The sequence below is a fragment of the Balaenoptera ricei genome, chromosome 10 (assembly GCF_028023285.1).
Source record: "Balaenoptera ricei isolate mBalRic1 chromosome 10, mBalRic1.hap2, whole genome shotgun sequence".
NCBI classification, from domain to species: domain Eukaryota; kingdom Metazoa; phylum Chordata; class Mammalia; order Artiodactyla; family Balaenopteridae; genus Balaenoptera; species Balaenoptera ricei.
In genome coordinates this window covers 45,117,467-45,131,022 of record NC_082648.1, presented here as the reverse complement: position 1 = coordinate 45,131,022, position 13,556 = coordinate 45,117,467, and the positions used below count along the sequence as shown (strand labels likewise).

At 43.8% G+C, this 13,556-nt stretch overlaps 1 protein-coding gene and 1 pseudogene across 2 annotated transcripts; both read right to left on the bottom strand.

The window, feature by feature from the left end:
- Window positions 1-4,155: 4,155 nt before the first annotated feature.
- PRR13 (proline rich 13) lies at window positions 4,156-7,795 on the bottom strand. 2 transcript variants are annotated; one of them, XM_059934628.1, is made up of 4 exons: window positions 7,727-7,795; window positions 7,068-7,106; window positions 6,335-6,699; window positions 4,156-4,825 (listed from the first exon to the last, which is right to left on the bottom strand). In XM_059934628.1, the coding sequence occupies exons 2-4, from the start codon at window positions 7,084-7,086 to the stop codon at window positions 4,781-4,783; spliced, it is 429 nt and encodes a 142-aa protein (XP_059790611.1). In that variant the 5' UTR covers window positions 7,087-7,106; window positions 7,727-7,795; the 3' UTR covers window positions 4,156-4,780. The 2 variants fall into 2 exon arrangements, with proteins under 2 accessions (XP_059790611.1, XP_059790612.1); XM_059934629.1 differs by having other exon boundaries at window positions 7,679-7,783.
- Window positions 7,796-12,206: 4,411 nt separating this feature from the next.
- Window positions 12,207-13,262, bottom strand: LOC132373747 (3-hydroxyisobutyrate dehydrogenase, mitochondrial-like; annotated as a pseudogene).
- Window positions 13,263-13,556: the final 294 nt, after the last annotated feature.

Here is a 13,556-nt window from a genome sequence, read left to right as displayed (position 1 = left end):
CCAACACAGCCATAAATAAATAAATAAAAATTAAAAAAAAAAAAATAGAGAAGAGCCCTGGAAGGGAATGAAACAAAATAAAAAGAAGGATATTGAAAGAGACAGCTACTACAGGGTTATTATTTACCCTTGTTTGGGTTCTTCAGGTGTCAGTTCTGGCCTTAATATTAGTCAAGTATTATTGGGCAACCCCAATTCAGTGGAGTTATCCAAAAAGAGATAGCTTTCTGAAGTGGAAAATAAGGCTTGGGGTCTCCAACGTCTTTCCTCTGACCCTCCAAATGATGGGTGGGCATTAGGAACAATGTGAGATAGAAATAAAAAGAAGTCTGTCATTTGGCAAAGGCAAGGGACAGAGCAAATAATGACAGAGAGGAAATGAGGTAGGAAAATGTTAGGACACCCAGAAAAAAGCAAACCAAGGAGCAGGCTTACTGTGAGGCCTGGGCTGAAGGTCAGATTAACCTCAAGATTTTGCAGTTGGGTCATTTACACCCCAGGGACTCTAAGAGCTGGAGTGAAAGTGAGTGGCTATCTGTGAAATCATCTCTAATAATGGGGGCAAAACAAAGATCAAATTAAAAGTTGATAAAATAACACAACATAACTCTACTAACAATAACATGGCTTCTGTTGGGACTGGCCAACAGTTGCAGCCAGCTTTGAAAGAGATGCATCCAATAGCAACACTTGATAATTCCATGAATCAATAAATTCTTCTCAGAAGGGGAACCAAACTAGTCAAGTGAGTGAACTTGCCTACAGCTACAAAACAACCTGATACAGGGAAATGATTCCAAAAAGACAGCAAACTGAAGACTCATCCCATGACTTAACAGTCCCCAAAGCTACAGTGTCAATTTGTATTTTATTAATAGATCTAATGGGTTTCCTATCCTTTCCCATTTTCAATTAATTGTGTGGAAATCTTACTATACTTAGTTCCTAGTAAGAAAAGAATGGCAGAATCCCAGATCCTCTCATGGACATTGGGCATAAGATAAAAACATGTGAGAACCACCATCTTTAGAGCCTTATACTGATGCACAAAACAGGGCGCACCAACCTAGTGCTCTCGGGAGTCAGGCAAGTAACGTAACTGGCCTAAAGAAAGGCAACAGGAAGCTGAAAGGACAATAAGAAGACTGGAGAGTACAGGGTCCATCTATAAGGAATGACCACTACTCAGGGGCCAGAACTTCTGTCTTCAGAAACGTGGACCCACTATTGCTAGAGTTTCCAGCTTGAAATCTGAAACTTTATTGAAAACGTCTGATAATTAACACAGAGTGGTCCCTCAAAAAAAAAAAAAAAAAAAAAAAAAAAGTCCATGGCCAGATATAGCTGTAAGCATCCAATTTTTCAACCTCTGGCAAAGATATATTTACCAAAATGCTCCCCACAGCAGTTAAGTATAGCAAGGTTGAAAACATTCTAAAATCCCAGCAATAAAAGATTGGTTGAATGAAATGCTGTTAAAACAATGTTATACACACACACACACACACACACACACACACACACACACACACACTGATATGGAATCAACTCCAAAATAGATAATTAAATGGGAAAATGTTAGGTCCAAAAGAGGGCCTGTACTATGCTCCCATTTGATATAAAGTCGGGGTAGGGGCAATAGGAACAATGTAAGGTAGAAATAGAAAGGGAGGGGATACTTAACTATGTTCAGAATAGCTCTGGAAGTTTACAAAAGAATTTGGTAGTCATGGTTGCCTTTGGGGAGGAAGCTGGAAATCTGCGATGAGAAGAGAACCTTACTTTTCACCAAACATCCTATTATAATGTTACAATTTTTCCCCAAGTACATGTATTACTTTTAGCTTTCAAAAAGTTAATAGACTTTTGGGGATTCCCTGGTGGTGCAGTGGTTAAGAATCCGCCTGCCAATGCAGGGGACACGGGTTCGAGCCCTGGTCCGGGAAGATCCCACATGCCACGGAGCAACTAAGCCTGTGCGCCACAACTACTGAGCCTGTGCTCTAGAGCTCGTGAGCCACAACCACTGAGCCCACGTGCCACAACTACTGAAGCCCACACGCCTAGAGCCCATGCTCTGCAACAAGAGAACCCACCGCAATGAGAAGTCCACGCACCACAACGAAGAGTAGCCCCCACTCACCGCAACTAGAGAAAAAGCTCACACACAGCAACAAAAACCCAACGCAGCCAAAAAAAAAAAGATTAAAAAAAAAAAAGTTAATAGACTTTTGAGAAACAACAATAGCAAAACAGCAAGGTGCTGTGCATGTGACTTAGAAAAGCCAGGAAGGGGAAATGGGCTGTCCATGGTTAAAACTGGGGAAGGAGGTCGGTGAATTTTCTCCCTAATTTCTTTGTTTCTCTTTGTGTTTTCCCCCTTGAACCCCTTCTCATTATCTCTCCTTATTTGTGGTTTGTTTGTCAACATCTGTTTCTCTTTCACCTCACAATCCCCCTGTCCCCACATCTCCCTCTCCTCCTCGAAAAGGAAGGGCTGATGAGTAAATGAAAATGGAGTATGATTGGGAAAAAAACATTAAAACGGCCCCCAAATCCAGGACACTGGAAAACAGGCCTTGGTCTTGGATTTTCTAATAAAATTAGAAGCTAGCTCTAATATATTTATTTTAAGCATTGATTTCATATAACTCACCCCAGGGACAAGTGGTAGATGCAATCCAGCCAACTAAAAACACTGCTTCCCTGTTCAAGCCCCACACTCAATCCCTAAGCCCTGTTGGTTCCACCTCAGAAACATCTCTCAAGTCCACTCCTTCCTCTAGACCCATCTAGAGCCTCATTTCCTGCTTTCAGGCTCCTGTATGGTATCTCAGGCTCAGGAATTCCTGAACTTTCATCCCACGCCTTTTTACAACTTTTTGCCTCTGCAAAACTGCTTCTTCTGCCTGAAATCCACTGGGTTAAAAGCATAGACACAGGAGCCACACTGCCTGAGTTCGAATCCTGACTGAAGTTTTCTTCTTCCACAAAATGGAAGCAGAGTACCTACCTCATAGAGTTGCTGGGAAGATTAACACAAGTTATAAATGTACAGCACTTAGTGCCTGGCACATGATAAATGCTTGGTGTTAGCTGATGTCATTTACCAACTAGGAACCTCCTACGCATCCTGAGGCCCAGCCAGGACCTCACTCATTTCCCACTGGCACTGTCACTCCTTCCTTTGCTCCCCCACTGCTTGATCCCTGTCTCTGTTGTGGTCCCTTTTACTGTATTATAATAACCTATTCACATATCTATCTGCTCCCTTAGCTCTTGCAGGCCATGAAGAGCAGGGACTGTCTTATTCATCTTTGTACCTCAACACCCGGAACACAATATTTCCTCAATAATCCTTTTCCAGGGAATTAATCTAGCTGCATTGGGATACCTGTGATTCCCAAACATGCTATGGAGCTTTAGACCCTGTACCTAAGCACATGCCTTTCCCAGCCCTTCTCTGCCATCCACTTGGTAGATCTATTCTTTCATTTTTTTGTGTACTCATGTTTCTCCACTCACGGCCCTAGAGGTAAAATGTCACTTTTCCTGTGAAGTCATCTTTGACTCCTCCTTCACTTCCCAGTTATTTCTACGTTTATATCTCTCTGGCATTTTATACCATCTGTATTAATTAGTTCTCTTAGATGTCTTTTTCCTCTACTCAACAGATCTTTGAGAACCCAATGTGTAATACCATGTATGGCATTTGGTAAACCAGTGGCCCTCAGTTCTAGCTGTACATCAGAATCACCCACAGTGTTTTAAAAATCCTGATTTGCAGGGCCCCATCCTTTAAAAATTCTGATTTGCTGGGCCCCATCCTTATCAAGAGTCTTTCAGGCAAAGCCCTAAATCACTCTCTGATAGCTGATGGGCAGCCAGGGTTGAGAATCTTGGTAGCAGATATGAAAACTTATGCTAAAGATCTATATGTATTCATCAAATGGAAGACAGTAAAGATTCATTCCACTAAGCCTGAACCAATTCTGAAGGATCCTCCCACTAGAGACATATAAGGACAGTATGCTGTCTTCCTGATGACGCTCTGGTTCCTTACCAAAAAACTGATACACTTTAAAGGGTCCGTGGAAGGCGAAAGTAGTAGAATGTGCTAGACCCACCCACGGTAATGGCACAGGTGAACAGAGACCAGGAGAAACAGCTTTATTTGGACTGAGAGCTGGAGAGTGAGAGGAGGACCTGAGATAGCATACTGAGCTAAGGGGTAGAGATCAGTTTCCAAAACGGCAGGCAGAGCTCATCAGCCAAATGGACTCCACTTCCCAGCAGCCTTGCAGCGAGTGCAGTCAATAAAAGGCCTGCTGGGAAACGTTTATTTGCCACTAAATCATCCAAGCATGCCACAATTACAAGAAAGGTACAGGTCGTTTTTTCCTTTCCATAATTAAATTTCCACAGCATCTCCCCAATCATGAGTATTACAAAAGAAAGTAAAAAAATCACATTTTACAGATCTTAGACTTGTCTTCAGCATTTAGCTCAAATCTCACCATCTTCAAAAACTAGTTCTCCTGCAAAATTCACCAGCTAAAAGTTCTATCCAAGCAGTGGGAAGACGGCCTTTGCTAGCCCATGGCAGTTCTTTTCCCATTTTCCCTAGCCAGTTAGGGTTGAACAGCAGAGTGAGGCTTAGATTGCAGGGGTGGCGGGGGGAGGGACACAAGGGCTAATTTCCCCCAGTACAAGATGGCATCTGAAGCTTGATGGGAGAGCAGAACTGGAGAGACTTGAGGGAAGGGTCCAGGCCCTGTATTCAGTCAGAGTCACTGCTGGAAGAGGAGGAGGAGGAGGAGGAATGCTGCAAGGGGAAAGGGGAAAGGAGATATCATCAGATCCAAATGAACTTTGATCACTCCATGGGACATTCTTTGGTGCCCTACACCTCCACCCAAGTGCCCTTTGCTTTCTAAGAAGGTCAGGAGTCTTGAACCAGACTGTCCCTTAAACAGCAAAAGCAAGGATTTCCTTCAGCAGTGAGCATACAGGAATGGATGAAACCATCTAAATCACTGCACAGAATTTACTGCATTTGGAGCAAATTTCCAATTTTCTTTACCTAAGCCAATGCCTAGGCAAGGAATAAATTATAGGCACAAGCATAGTATAGTGCAGGGAAACAGCTGCTACCTTATAATAATGATTAGCTGCATGGACATGCCTAGTGGCTATGAGTCTAAGAAAAGTGAGTAGAATCAGCTGCTGTATGTGCATCTGTCTCTACGTTTTCCTAAGCCCCAATTGGGAGAAAGTGAGGAAGGCGGGAGAGAAAGCTGGGAGAGTCCTAGTCAAGGTTCTTTACATGCATAGTCCCATCAACAACTGTCATAAAAAACATTTTTGAGTCTCTCCATTCAATCTCACCTTTCCTTCTCCTCAAACTTCTACCAAAGATCCAGAACTAGGATTAGCACCCAAAGCCATAAGGCAAATAAATACTAGGCAGAAAAATGTAAATTAAGGCCTCCTCAAGATCGAGGTTGGTTCAACCCTTCCAGAGTTGTCCTGAGAGCTACTTTTACCCTTGCTAATTAACACTCCTCTGGAATGCTGCAAGGGGAAAGGGGAAAGGAGATATCATCAGACCCAGATGAACTTTGATCACTCCATGGGACATTCTTTGGTGCCCTACATCTCCATCCAAGTGCCCTTTGCTTTCTAAGAAGGTCAGGAGTCTTGAACCAGACTGTCCCTTAATCAGCAAAAGCAAGGATTTCCTTCAGCAGTGAGCATACAGGATACTTAGCCTTGGGGCTGAGCATGAAACTCAGGGTTTTATTTGAGGCTGAGAGTCACTGACTGCTCTTGTCCTGTTTCCCTGCCAGACAGTAGGACAATAAGGCCCATGTAATTAACACAACACCCTGAGAATACTGAAGGAGAGAAAGAAACTCCAGGAACTAGGGCCAGATTATTATCTGTTAATTATTATATAAGACTTTGCTTTGTCAAAGGACTGACTCTATTACTTGACATTTGACCACCTCAGTGGGTGTGTCCAACCTGCTAAAACAAACGTAGGGTGGGGAGGGGTGGAGTTCAGGGAAGAGAAAGGCAAATTAGAAAAAAAAAAAAAAAGGCTTTTGATTCTGATATCCATTCTAAGGCTCAGCCTAGCCCCTCCCAGATAGAAGGCCTAATTAGCCTAATAATTCTTTTGAAGATTATCAGATTCTTCCCAGTGGGAATCCTTTACACAATCGCTCCCCCATGTCCTCAGACTTTGAATCCTCCTTCCTTGCCCACCCACTGCCTCTCTAGTCCCCCTGAGGGGACACCCCTTACTAGCCAGGATCCAGAGGGCACTGACCTTGCCATGTTTGTGGTGTTTCTGCTTCTTTTTATGAGCTTTTTTCATTTTCTTTTGCATCTTCTTGTCAATCACCATTCCTGGTCCTACCATGCCAGGAGCCAATGGATTCACAGGACACATGCCAGGGGCAGGTGGTGGGTATGGAGGGGGGTAGGGACCTGAGGGTTGGCATCCTGGATACCCTGGTTGTGGCACAGGATGACAGGGCCCACCAGGGGGAAAGGCTGGATTCCCCTGGGGTGCTCCTGGGGGAGTGGGAAAGGGGCCTGGAGGAAAGGTAGGGGTGGCAGGTGGTGGATGGGCAGGATTGCAACCTCCAGGGTACCCGACGTTAGGGGGGTGTGGATATGGCCCTGGCTGCCCTGGTGGAAGAAGCAAAGAATCAATTAAGATTAGAACTGCCCAGAACCTCTGACAACAAACAACAAAAAGAAGAGGATTTCGTTTCTCACTCAATAGCTAAAGGCAAACGGAAAGGTGAGGAAAGAAAATGGAGGGTAGGGGAGACAAACTTACGTAAGAGAGAGAAAAGGTAACGTCCCTGGCAGGGCGGGGGAGAAAGGGAGACAGTGAACTCTAGGGAAAGATGAGAGCATCGGTCAGCTATGGACTAAGGACTTTGCTTTTGCGGGTTAGGGGAGAGGTGGACGAGAAACTGACACAGAAACCTCCTGTTGTGGCCCTTCTGAAAAGAGGTTGGAGCAAGAAAAGAGATCCCCCAAACACCTACCGGCACTGGGATTCCACATGTTCAGGTATTTCCTCCAGCCTGGGAAGAAACAAATGAAGGCAATAAGCTGACGGCCCAGAAATGGGTAGGGGTTTTAGAGACCAAGCTCAACTCCAACGCCTCCCGCTCCGCAACAGTCTCTCAGAGAACTACCACGACCTCCACAGAAGAAATGTTTCTTTCCACCCGTTCCTTCGCCCCCAACACCTATTCTATTCCTAGTTCCCTAACCACAGGAACCTAGCTCCCAGGGCCCCTCCACCTTCCACTAGCTCTGGCCGCGGCTGGAGGTTTCTAAGTTCTCCGGAGAGGGGCAGACTCCGCGAATCTCGCTATCCCCATCACTCATCTGCCTTTCCGAGACCGAGTTCGGAAGACTTTAGCCACCCATAAGCTGCGAAGGGATCTTAAACAACTTAACTGCTCCCGGAGAAGAGTGACGGGGGACAGGACCCCCACCCCAGGCTAAGAGAAGGACCTGCCTTGAGGCGAAAGGAGGTAGGCGGCTCAGGAAAGATCCTCAAACGCTTACATAGCTAGACATACCCCCTCCCACATTAAAAAAAGGCAAATAGAGATCCTGGCTCCCAGCTGCGAAGGGACCCCCTCACCCAGGAATGGAAAAAGAAGGAAACTGAGTAATCCAGGCGTCCCGTCACCTCTACACCACTGCTTGCGCGGACTCCTCCTTTCAGCCTCCACTCTCACTGCCTGGTCACCCTCCCACCTTAAGCTTCAGCATCCGCCTCTGCTACCGCCTGATTGGGACTATGTGGTCATTCGGCGTTACGATTGGAGAACATAGTCGTCAATCACTCTAGGCTAGAAGGCAGCGGTAGGGGAGGAGCCAGGCGCTTCAGGACGCGGCGGTACAGTGGAGCGGGCGGGCCGGAAATCCCTGGGGGCGGGGCTAGGAGAAATGGGCTAGGAGAGAGCGGGGCCCGTTTCTGGGCGAAGTCCTTGAGTGCCTAGGGAAAACTCAACCCTTGACCTCTGAGCCCTTAGTCCAGTGGGTGCCACACCTTGTAATGTGAATATACTGTGATAAGCGGTATACAGACACATCCATATATATATATATATATATATGGATGGAGCGCTTAAGGAAGGGCGGAGAGCTGCTAAATCTCACCCCAAGCCTCAATACTGCCGCCTCCCTCTTAGTCCCCATAGGAAATAAGGAAACATTCTTGGGGAAAATACAGAGATTTCTAATCTCTCCTAGGATTCTCTATCTCAATTGCATAGCTCTGCCATCTGTCAAATTGCATAAACCAGAAACCAAGAAGTTCAGCCTGATGGCTCTCTCTTTCCTTCACCTTTCCCCCGCATCTCCTTCCAACTTCAGGAAGGGTCCGTTTTGTTTCCCAAATAAATCTGGAATCCCTACACTTCTCTCCATCTTCTCTGCTCCCAGCCTACCATCATCTCTCAACTGGATTGCAGCAATGGCCTCTATTTTTTTTAATAACACAATTAACAAGCTTGATTTAATGAATATATATAGAACCATACACCCAAAATTTAAAAATACTTATCCTTCTTAAGCATACATAAAACATTTTTAAAAATTGGTCTCAACTAATATAATTCAAATTTCAGAGAATTGTGTATTACATACTGTATTCTTTGACGGCAACGTAAAATATAAATACAAATGAAACCGAGCAGGACCCTGTGGGGCCCTCACGGGTACAAAAGCCTTTCCATGTCCCCTTTTCTAGTTTGTAGGAAAAAGGGTTTAGCCTCCTAGATCTTCCCTGATTTCCAAAGGGAAGATTCAAACAGTTGCTAATTAGGGAAGGGAGGGAATGCAGAAACAAAGGATGAACAGTCAAAAATCAATAGCGCATCAATAAAGCAGGGTCCTGGTTTCTCCTGAAGGTGAGACAGGCTGGGACCTGGGACCCTTTGCTGCAGTGCTGCAGTTTTTGCACCTGGACACACCTCTCCTCGAGCAACAAAATACAAAGAGACTGTACGGGACTAAAAATTATGTGCATGCACAGTTGGGGCAAATTCTGGACAAAAGATACAAAGACCAAAAACCCAACTGCCACTTTTGAAGAGCCTGCAGCAAAAGCAGGGTACTGTGAATGCCCCCGGCACACACCACCACTTAAGGGGTGGGCAAACCACCTAAGCCACTCCTCCGACCCGACCACTGGACACACCCCTACCCTCACCCCATATAAGGAACAAGGCTCACCACCCACCCCTCAGGGAGCGAGCCAGCGAGGGAACTTGTTGTACGTTCTTGCTCCCCCCTGCTGTAGCAGGGGCCCCAGTAAAGCCTTGCCTGACTTTCTCATCTGACCTCTGATCAATTTCTATTGATTAGGGAGGCCAAGGAACCCTCGTCTGTAACAAAGGGATATACATAACAATGTATTTTTGAGTTATTCTGTGAAAACTAAGACCCCCACCCAGTTGGAGGATGGTAAATTCCAGCTGAGCGCAAGATTCCTGGAATACCATCTCAGTTACCTCACCACCAACCAATTAGAAGAAAGTCACATGTCCTGCAGGCCTTGCTCCAAATTTTGCCTATAAAAACTCCTCCCCGAAAACCATTAAAAAATTCGGGTTTTTTGAGCACAAACCACTGGTTCTCCTTGCTCGGTCCTGCAATAAACCTTCCTCTGCTCCAAACTCCAATGTTCTGGTTTGGCCTCACTGTGCGTCGGGCACATGAGCTTGTGTGCATTCGGCAACACAAACATACATTTGGAAGTTAAAAAAAACAGTCTTCCAAATAACTCTGGGTCAAAGTATAACACACGATGGAAATTAAATACTTTGAACTCAACCGTAATGAAAACATTACATCCCAAATTTGTGAGCTACAAAAAATATGAAGATAAATTTTATACTGAGTTTGTCATCTTGAACTAAAATTTTTGATAGATTTTTAATTTTTTTAGATATTTATTTATTTGTTTGGCTGTGCTGGCTCTTAGTTGCAGCGCACGGGATCTTCGTTGTAGCATGTGGGATCTTTAGTTGCGGCATGTGAGCTCTTAGTTGCAGCATGTAGACTCTTAGTTGAGATATGTGGGATCTAGTTTCCTGACCAGGGAACGAACCCAGGCCCTCTGAACTGAGAGTGCAGAGTCAACCACTGGACCACCAGGGAAGTCCCAATTTTTAATTTTTTAATTAAAATATTTTTGTTATATATATTTTATTGAAATACAGTTGACATACAATATTATGTTTTACATAACCATAGTACATATTGATATATTTTTATATCAGGTTTGTGCTAAATATTTGAGATGAATTGGGACTGGCACTTTTTTTGTTTTTGTTTTTAACGCAATTTATATCTGAGTTATTTCTTCCTTGTAAGATCATTGAGTTTGAAAGAAATTATTGATGTTTCTATATGGGCATGATGCCTCTCAGAATTTAAATATTTAAAACCATTTCTTTTTTAAAGCAGCTTTATTGAAATATAGTTCATATACCATACAATTCACCCATTTAAAGGGTACAGTTCAATAGTTTTTAGCATATTCTGAGCTTGTGCAACCATTGCCATTATTTAATTTTAGAACATTTTTTGTCCCCCTTAAAATAATTCCACACCCCATTAGTAGTGAATCCTCATTCCTCTCCCTACCTCTCCCCCATTCCACCCAAGCCCTTAGCAACCACTAATCAATTTATAAATGCTCCTATTTTAAACATTTTATACAAATGGAAAATTGTATAACATGTGGCCTATCGTGACTGGCTTCTTTCACTTTGCATAATATTTCAAGGTTCATCCATGTTGTAGTATGAATCAGTAGTTCATTCTTTTTTATGAAGGAAATACTGAATAATATGCCACTGTTTGGATATACCACATTTAGTTTATCCATTCATCAGCTGATGGACATTTGAATTGTTTTTGCGCTTTGCCTATTATATATATCACTGCTATGAACATTCATGTACAAGTTTGTGCATAACCATATGTTTTTTTTATTATCAGCATAGAAATGTATTTGAATTCAAAATTATATGGTTATATTTAGAATAATGTAATAATTATCTAAAACACGTATCATCCTTGGCTCTGAAACAGTTCTAAAGATGTCATTCTTTTGAAGTCAAAAAACATGTAGGAAGAATGTACAAGGAGGACTTCCCTGGTGGCGCAGTGGTTAAGAATCCACCGGCCAATGCTAGGGGACACGGTGTCGAGCCCTGGTCCGGGAAGATCCCACATGCGGCAGAGCAACTAAGCCCATGCACCACAACTACTGAGCCTGTGCTCTAGAGCCCGCGAGCCACAACTACTGAGCCCACAAGCCACAGCTACTGAAGCCCGTGCGCCTAGAGCCCGAGCTCCGCAACAAGAGAAGCCAAAGCAATGAGAAGCCCGGGCGCCGCAATGAAGAGTAGCTCCCACTCACCGCAACTAGAGAAAGCCCGCGCAGCAATGAAAAATCAACACAGCCAAAAATAAATAAATAAATAAAATTATTTTTTTAAAAAAAGAATGTACAAGGAAACAAAAATATAAAAAACAAGTTTGCTGAGTATTGGGAGTTGTTACAAGAGGGACACACCAAGATAAATGTAACAGAGTCCAAATTATATAACATGCAGCAAGGCGTTCTCTTGCTTTATCAGCTCCTAGAAAATAAATTAGTAATCTCAGTAATGCAAGAATACCACCACTTGGTTAAAAGGACAAACTTTCTGAGGGACACAGGTAGTAATTCACTGTACTTCCCCTTTCTATAAGTCCTTTCTTCACACCAGTTTCTTTTCGTTCCCCTAAAATATGTTTTATCGTGTTAAAAAAAAATGTGGTTTTATTTGTAAATTGGAGTAAATAATATCCTGATTGAAATATGCAACTATTTAGTTAAAGATGCTCAGGGATCAAATTTTTGAAAAAGGTCAGTCAGCTAGTTAGCAGGGACCATCAGTAGCAAACAGAAAAAAAATTTTCAGATATTATATGTTTGCTAAATAGATTAAAAAAAAAGAATAAGCAGTTAAAAATGGGTGAAAAATCCCAGGGTTTACTGTGACCAAGACAATCAAAAGCAGACAGACCCATTTACTTGTGGAGCAAGCTATAAGGAGGTTCCAAGATAGACTCTGGTTCCCAACAGAGTCCACCGCCAAAGGGCAAACTCAGAATGTCTCCTCCTCTCATAGAAACTGGAACACAGATGAGCAGGCTTCCTCTGAGTAGCCCTTCACATACATCATCCTGTAGATCTGATGGGCTTGACTGCCCAGAGAAGGATTGGGCTCTTCGTGCTAACCGCAGAGGCTTGTGCTAATCCCAGATCCTTAGTCATGAGTGTTGTTCTGAATCCACCCTGATACTTATTAGGCAAGGGAACTCCATCAATCATGCCAGGTATGGGATTATAACTATCACTTGACCAAAGCTGTCCTGAGCTCACATATAGGATTTTAGCCAATGGTTTTGGGTCAAGCCCCAACCTGATTCCCAGATTCATAGCATCAGCAGTTCCAATCATACCATACCAACAGCGTGTTGTAGCCGATCCTCACAGCCTGCCCAGTCCCAAGGGCTCCACAATGCACCACATTGGAGCCCTTGTACCCCAGCAACTCTTGGGCAGCAGCAAATTCATCTGTGACTCCTCCCACCAGAAACATTAGGTTCCCAGACTGAGCAGCTCCCACACCACCAGAAACAGGGGCATCCATGAAAATTGCTCCCATTTTCTCAACATCTTTGGCCAATTCTTTCGAAACTGTAGGATCAATAGTACTGGAGTCTATTAATAGTAAGCCTTTCTTCACTTTTTTTGGAACTCCATTTGCTCCAGAATAAGCTTCTATTGCATTGATACTGGTGGGCAACATGGAAATAATTCCGTCAGCTTTTTTGGCTACATCTGCTGGGGAAGACACTACCAGTATACCTGCATCAAGAAATTCTTTGCATGCATCAGGGAACACATCATAAATAACAAGCGGATAGCCATGTTTCATGAAATTTTTTTGCCATTGGATGCCCCATTTGCCTAGTCCAGTGAATCCAGCTGGAATCTTAGAAGCCATTGACCTAGAACACACCACTGCAAGGCTGGCCCTTGCCAGCGGCTCCAGTAGGGAGGCCCGAGGCCCTCCACAGAGCTGTAAGGTGGCTGCCTTGCTGCCCCGGCTCACCCACTGACTGTGAGGGTGCGTGGAGACGCGTGCAACCACCATATGTTTTCAATTCTGTTGGGTATTTACTTAAGAGAGGAATTGCCAGGTAATATGGTAACTGTATGTTTAACTTTTTTGAGGAACTGCCAGACTACTTTCCAAAATAGCCACACCATTTTATATCCCCACCAGCAACGTATAAGTGTTCCAGTTACCCCACATCTGCACCAGCACTTGTTGCTGTCTGTCTTTATTAATATAGCCATGCTAGTGGGTATGAAGTGGTGTCTCATTAAATGTCCGGTCAGCATCCACTCGGACCCTCTTCTAATTCATCCTCCAACCTCAGAATTT

Excerpts from the sequence above, each read along its gene's own strand:
- PRR13 (XM_059934628.1), bottom strand. Across the intron at positions 4,826-6,334 it reads AACACCACAAACATGGCAAG|CATTCCTCCTCCTCCTCCTC; the intron begins GTCAGTGCCCTC and ends TTCCCCTTGCAG.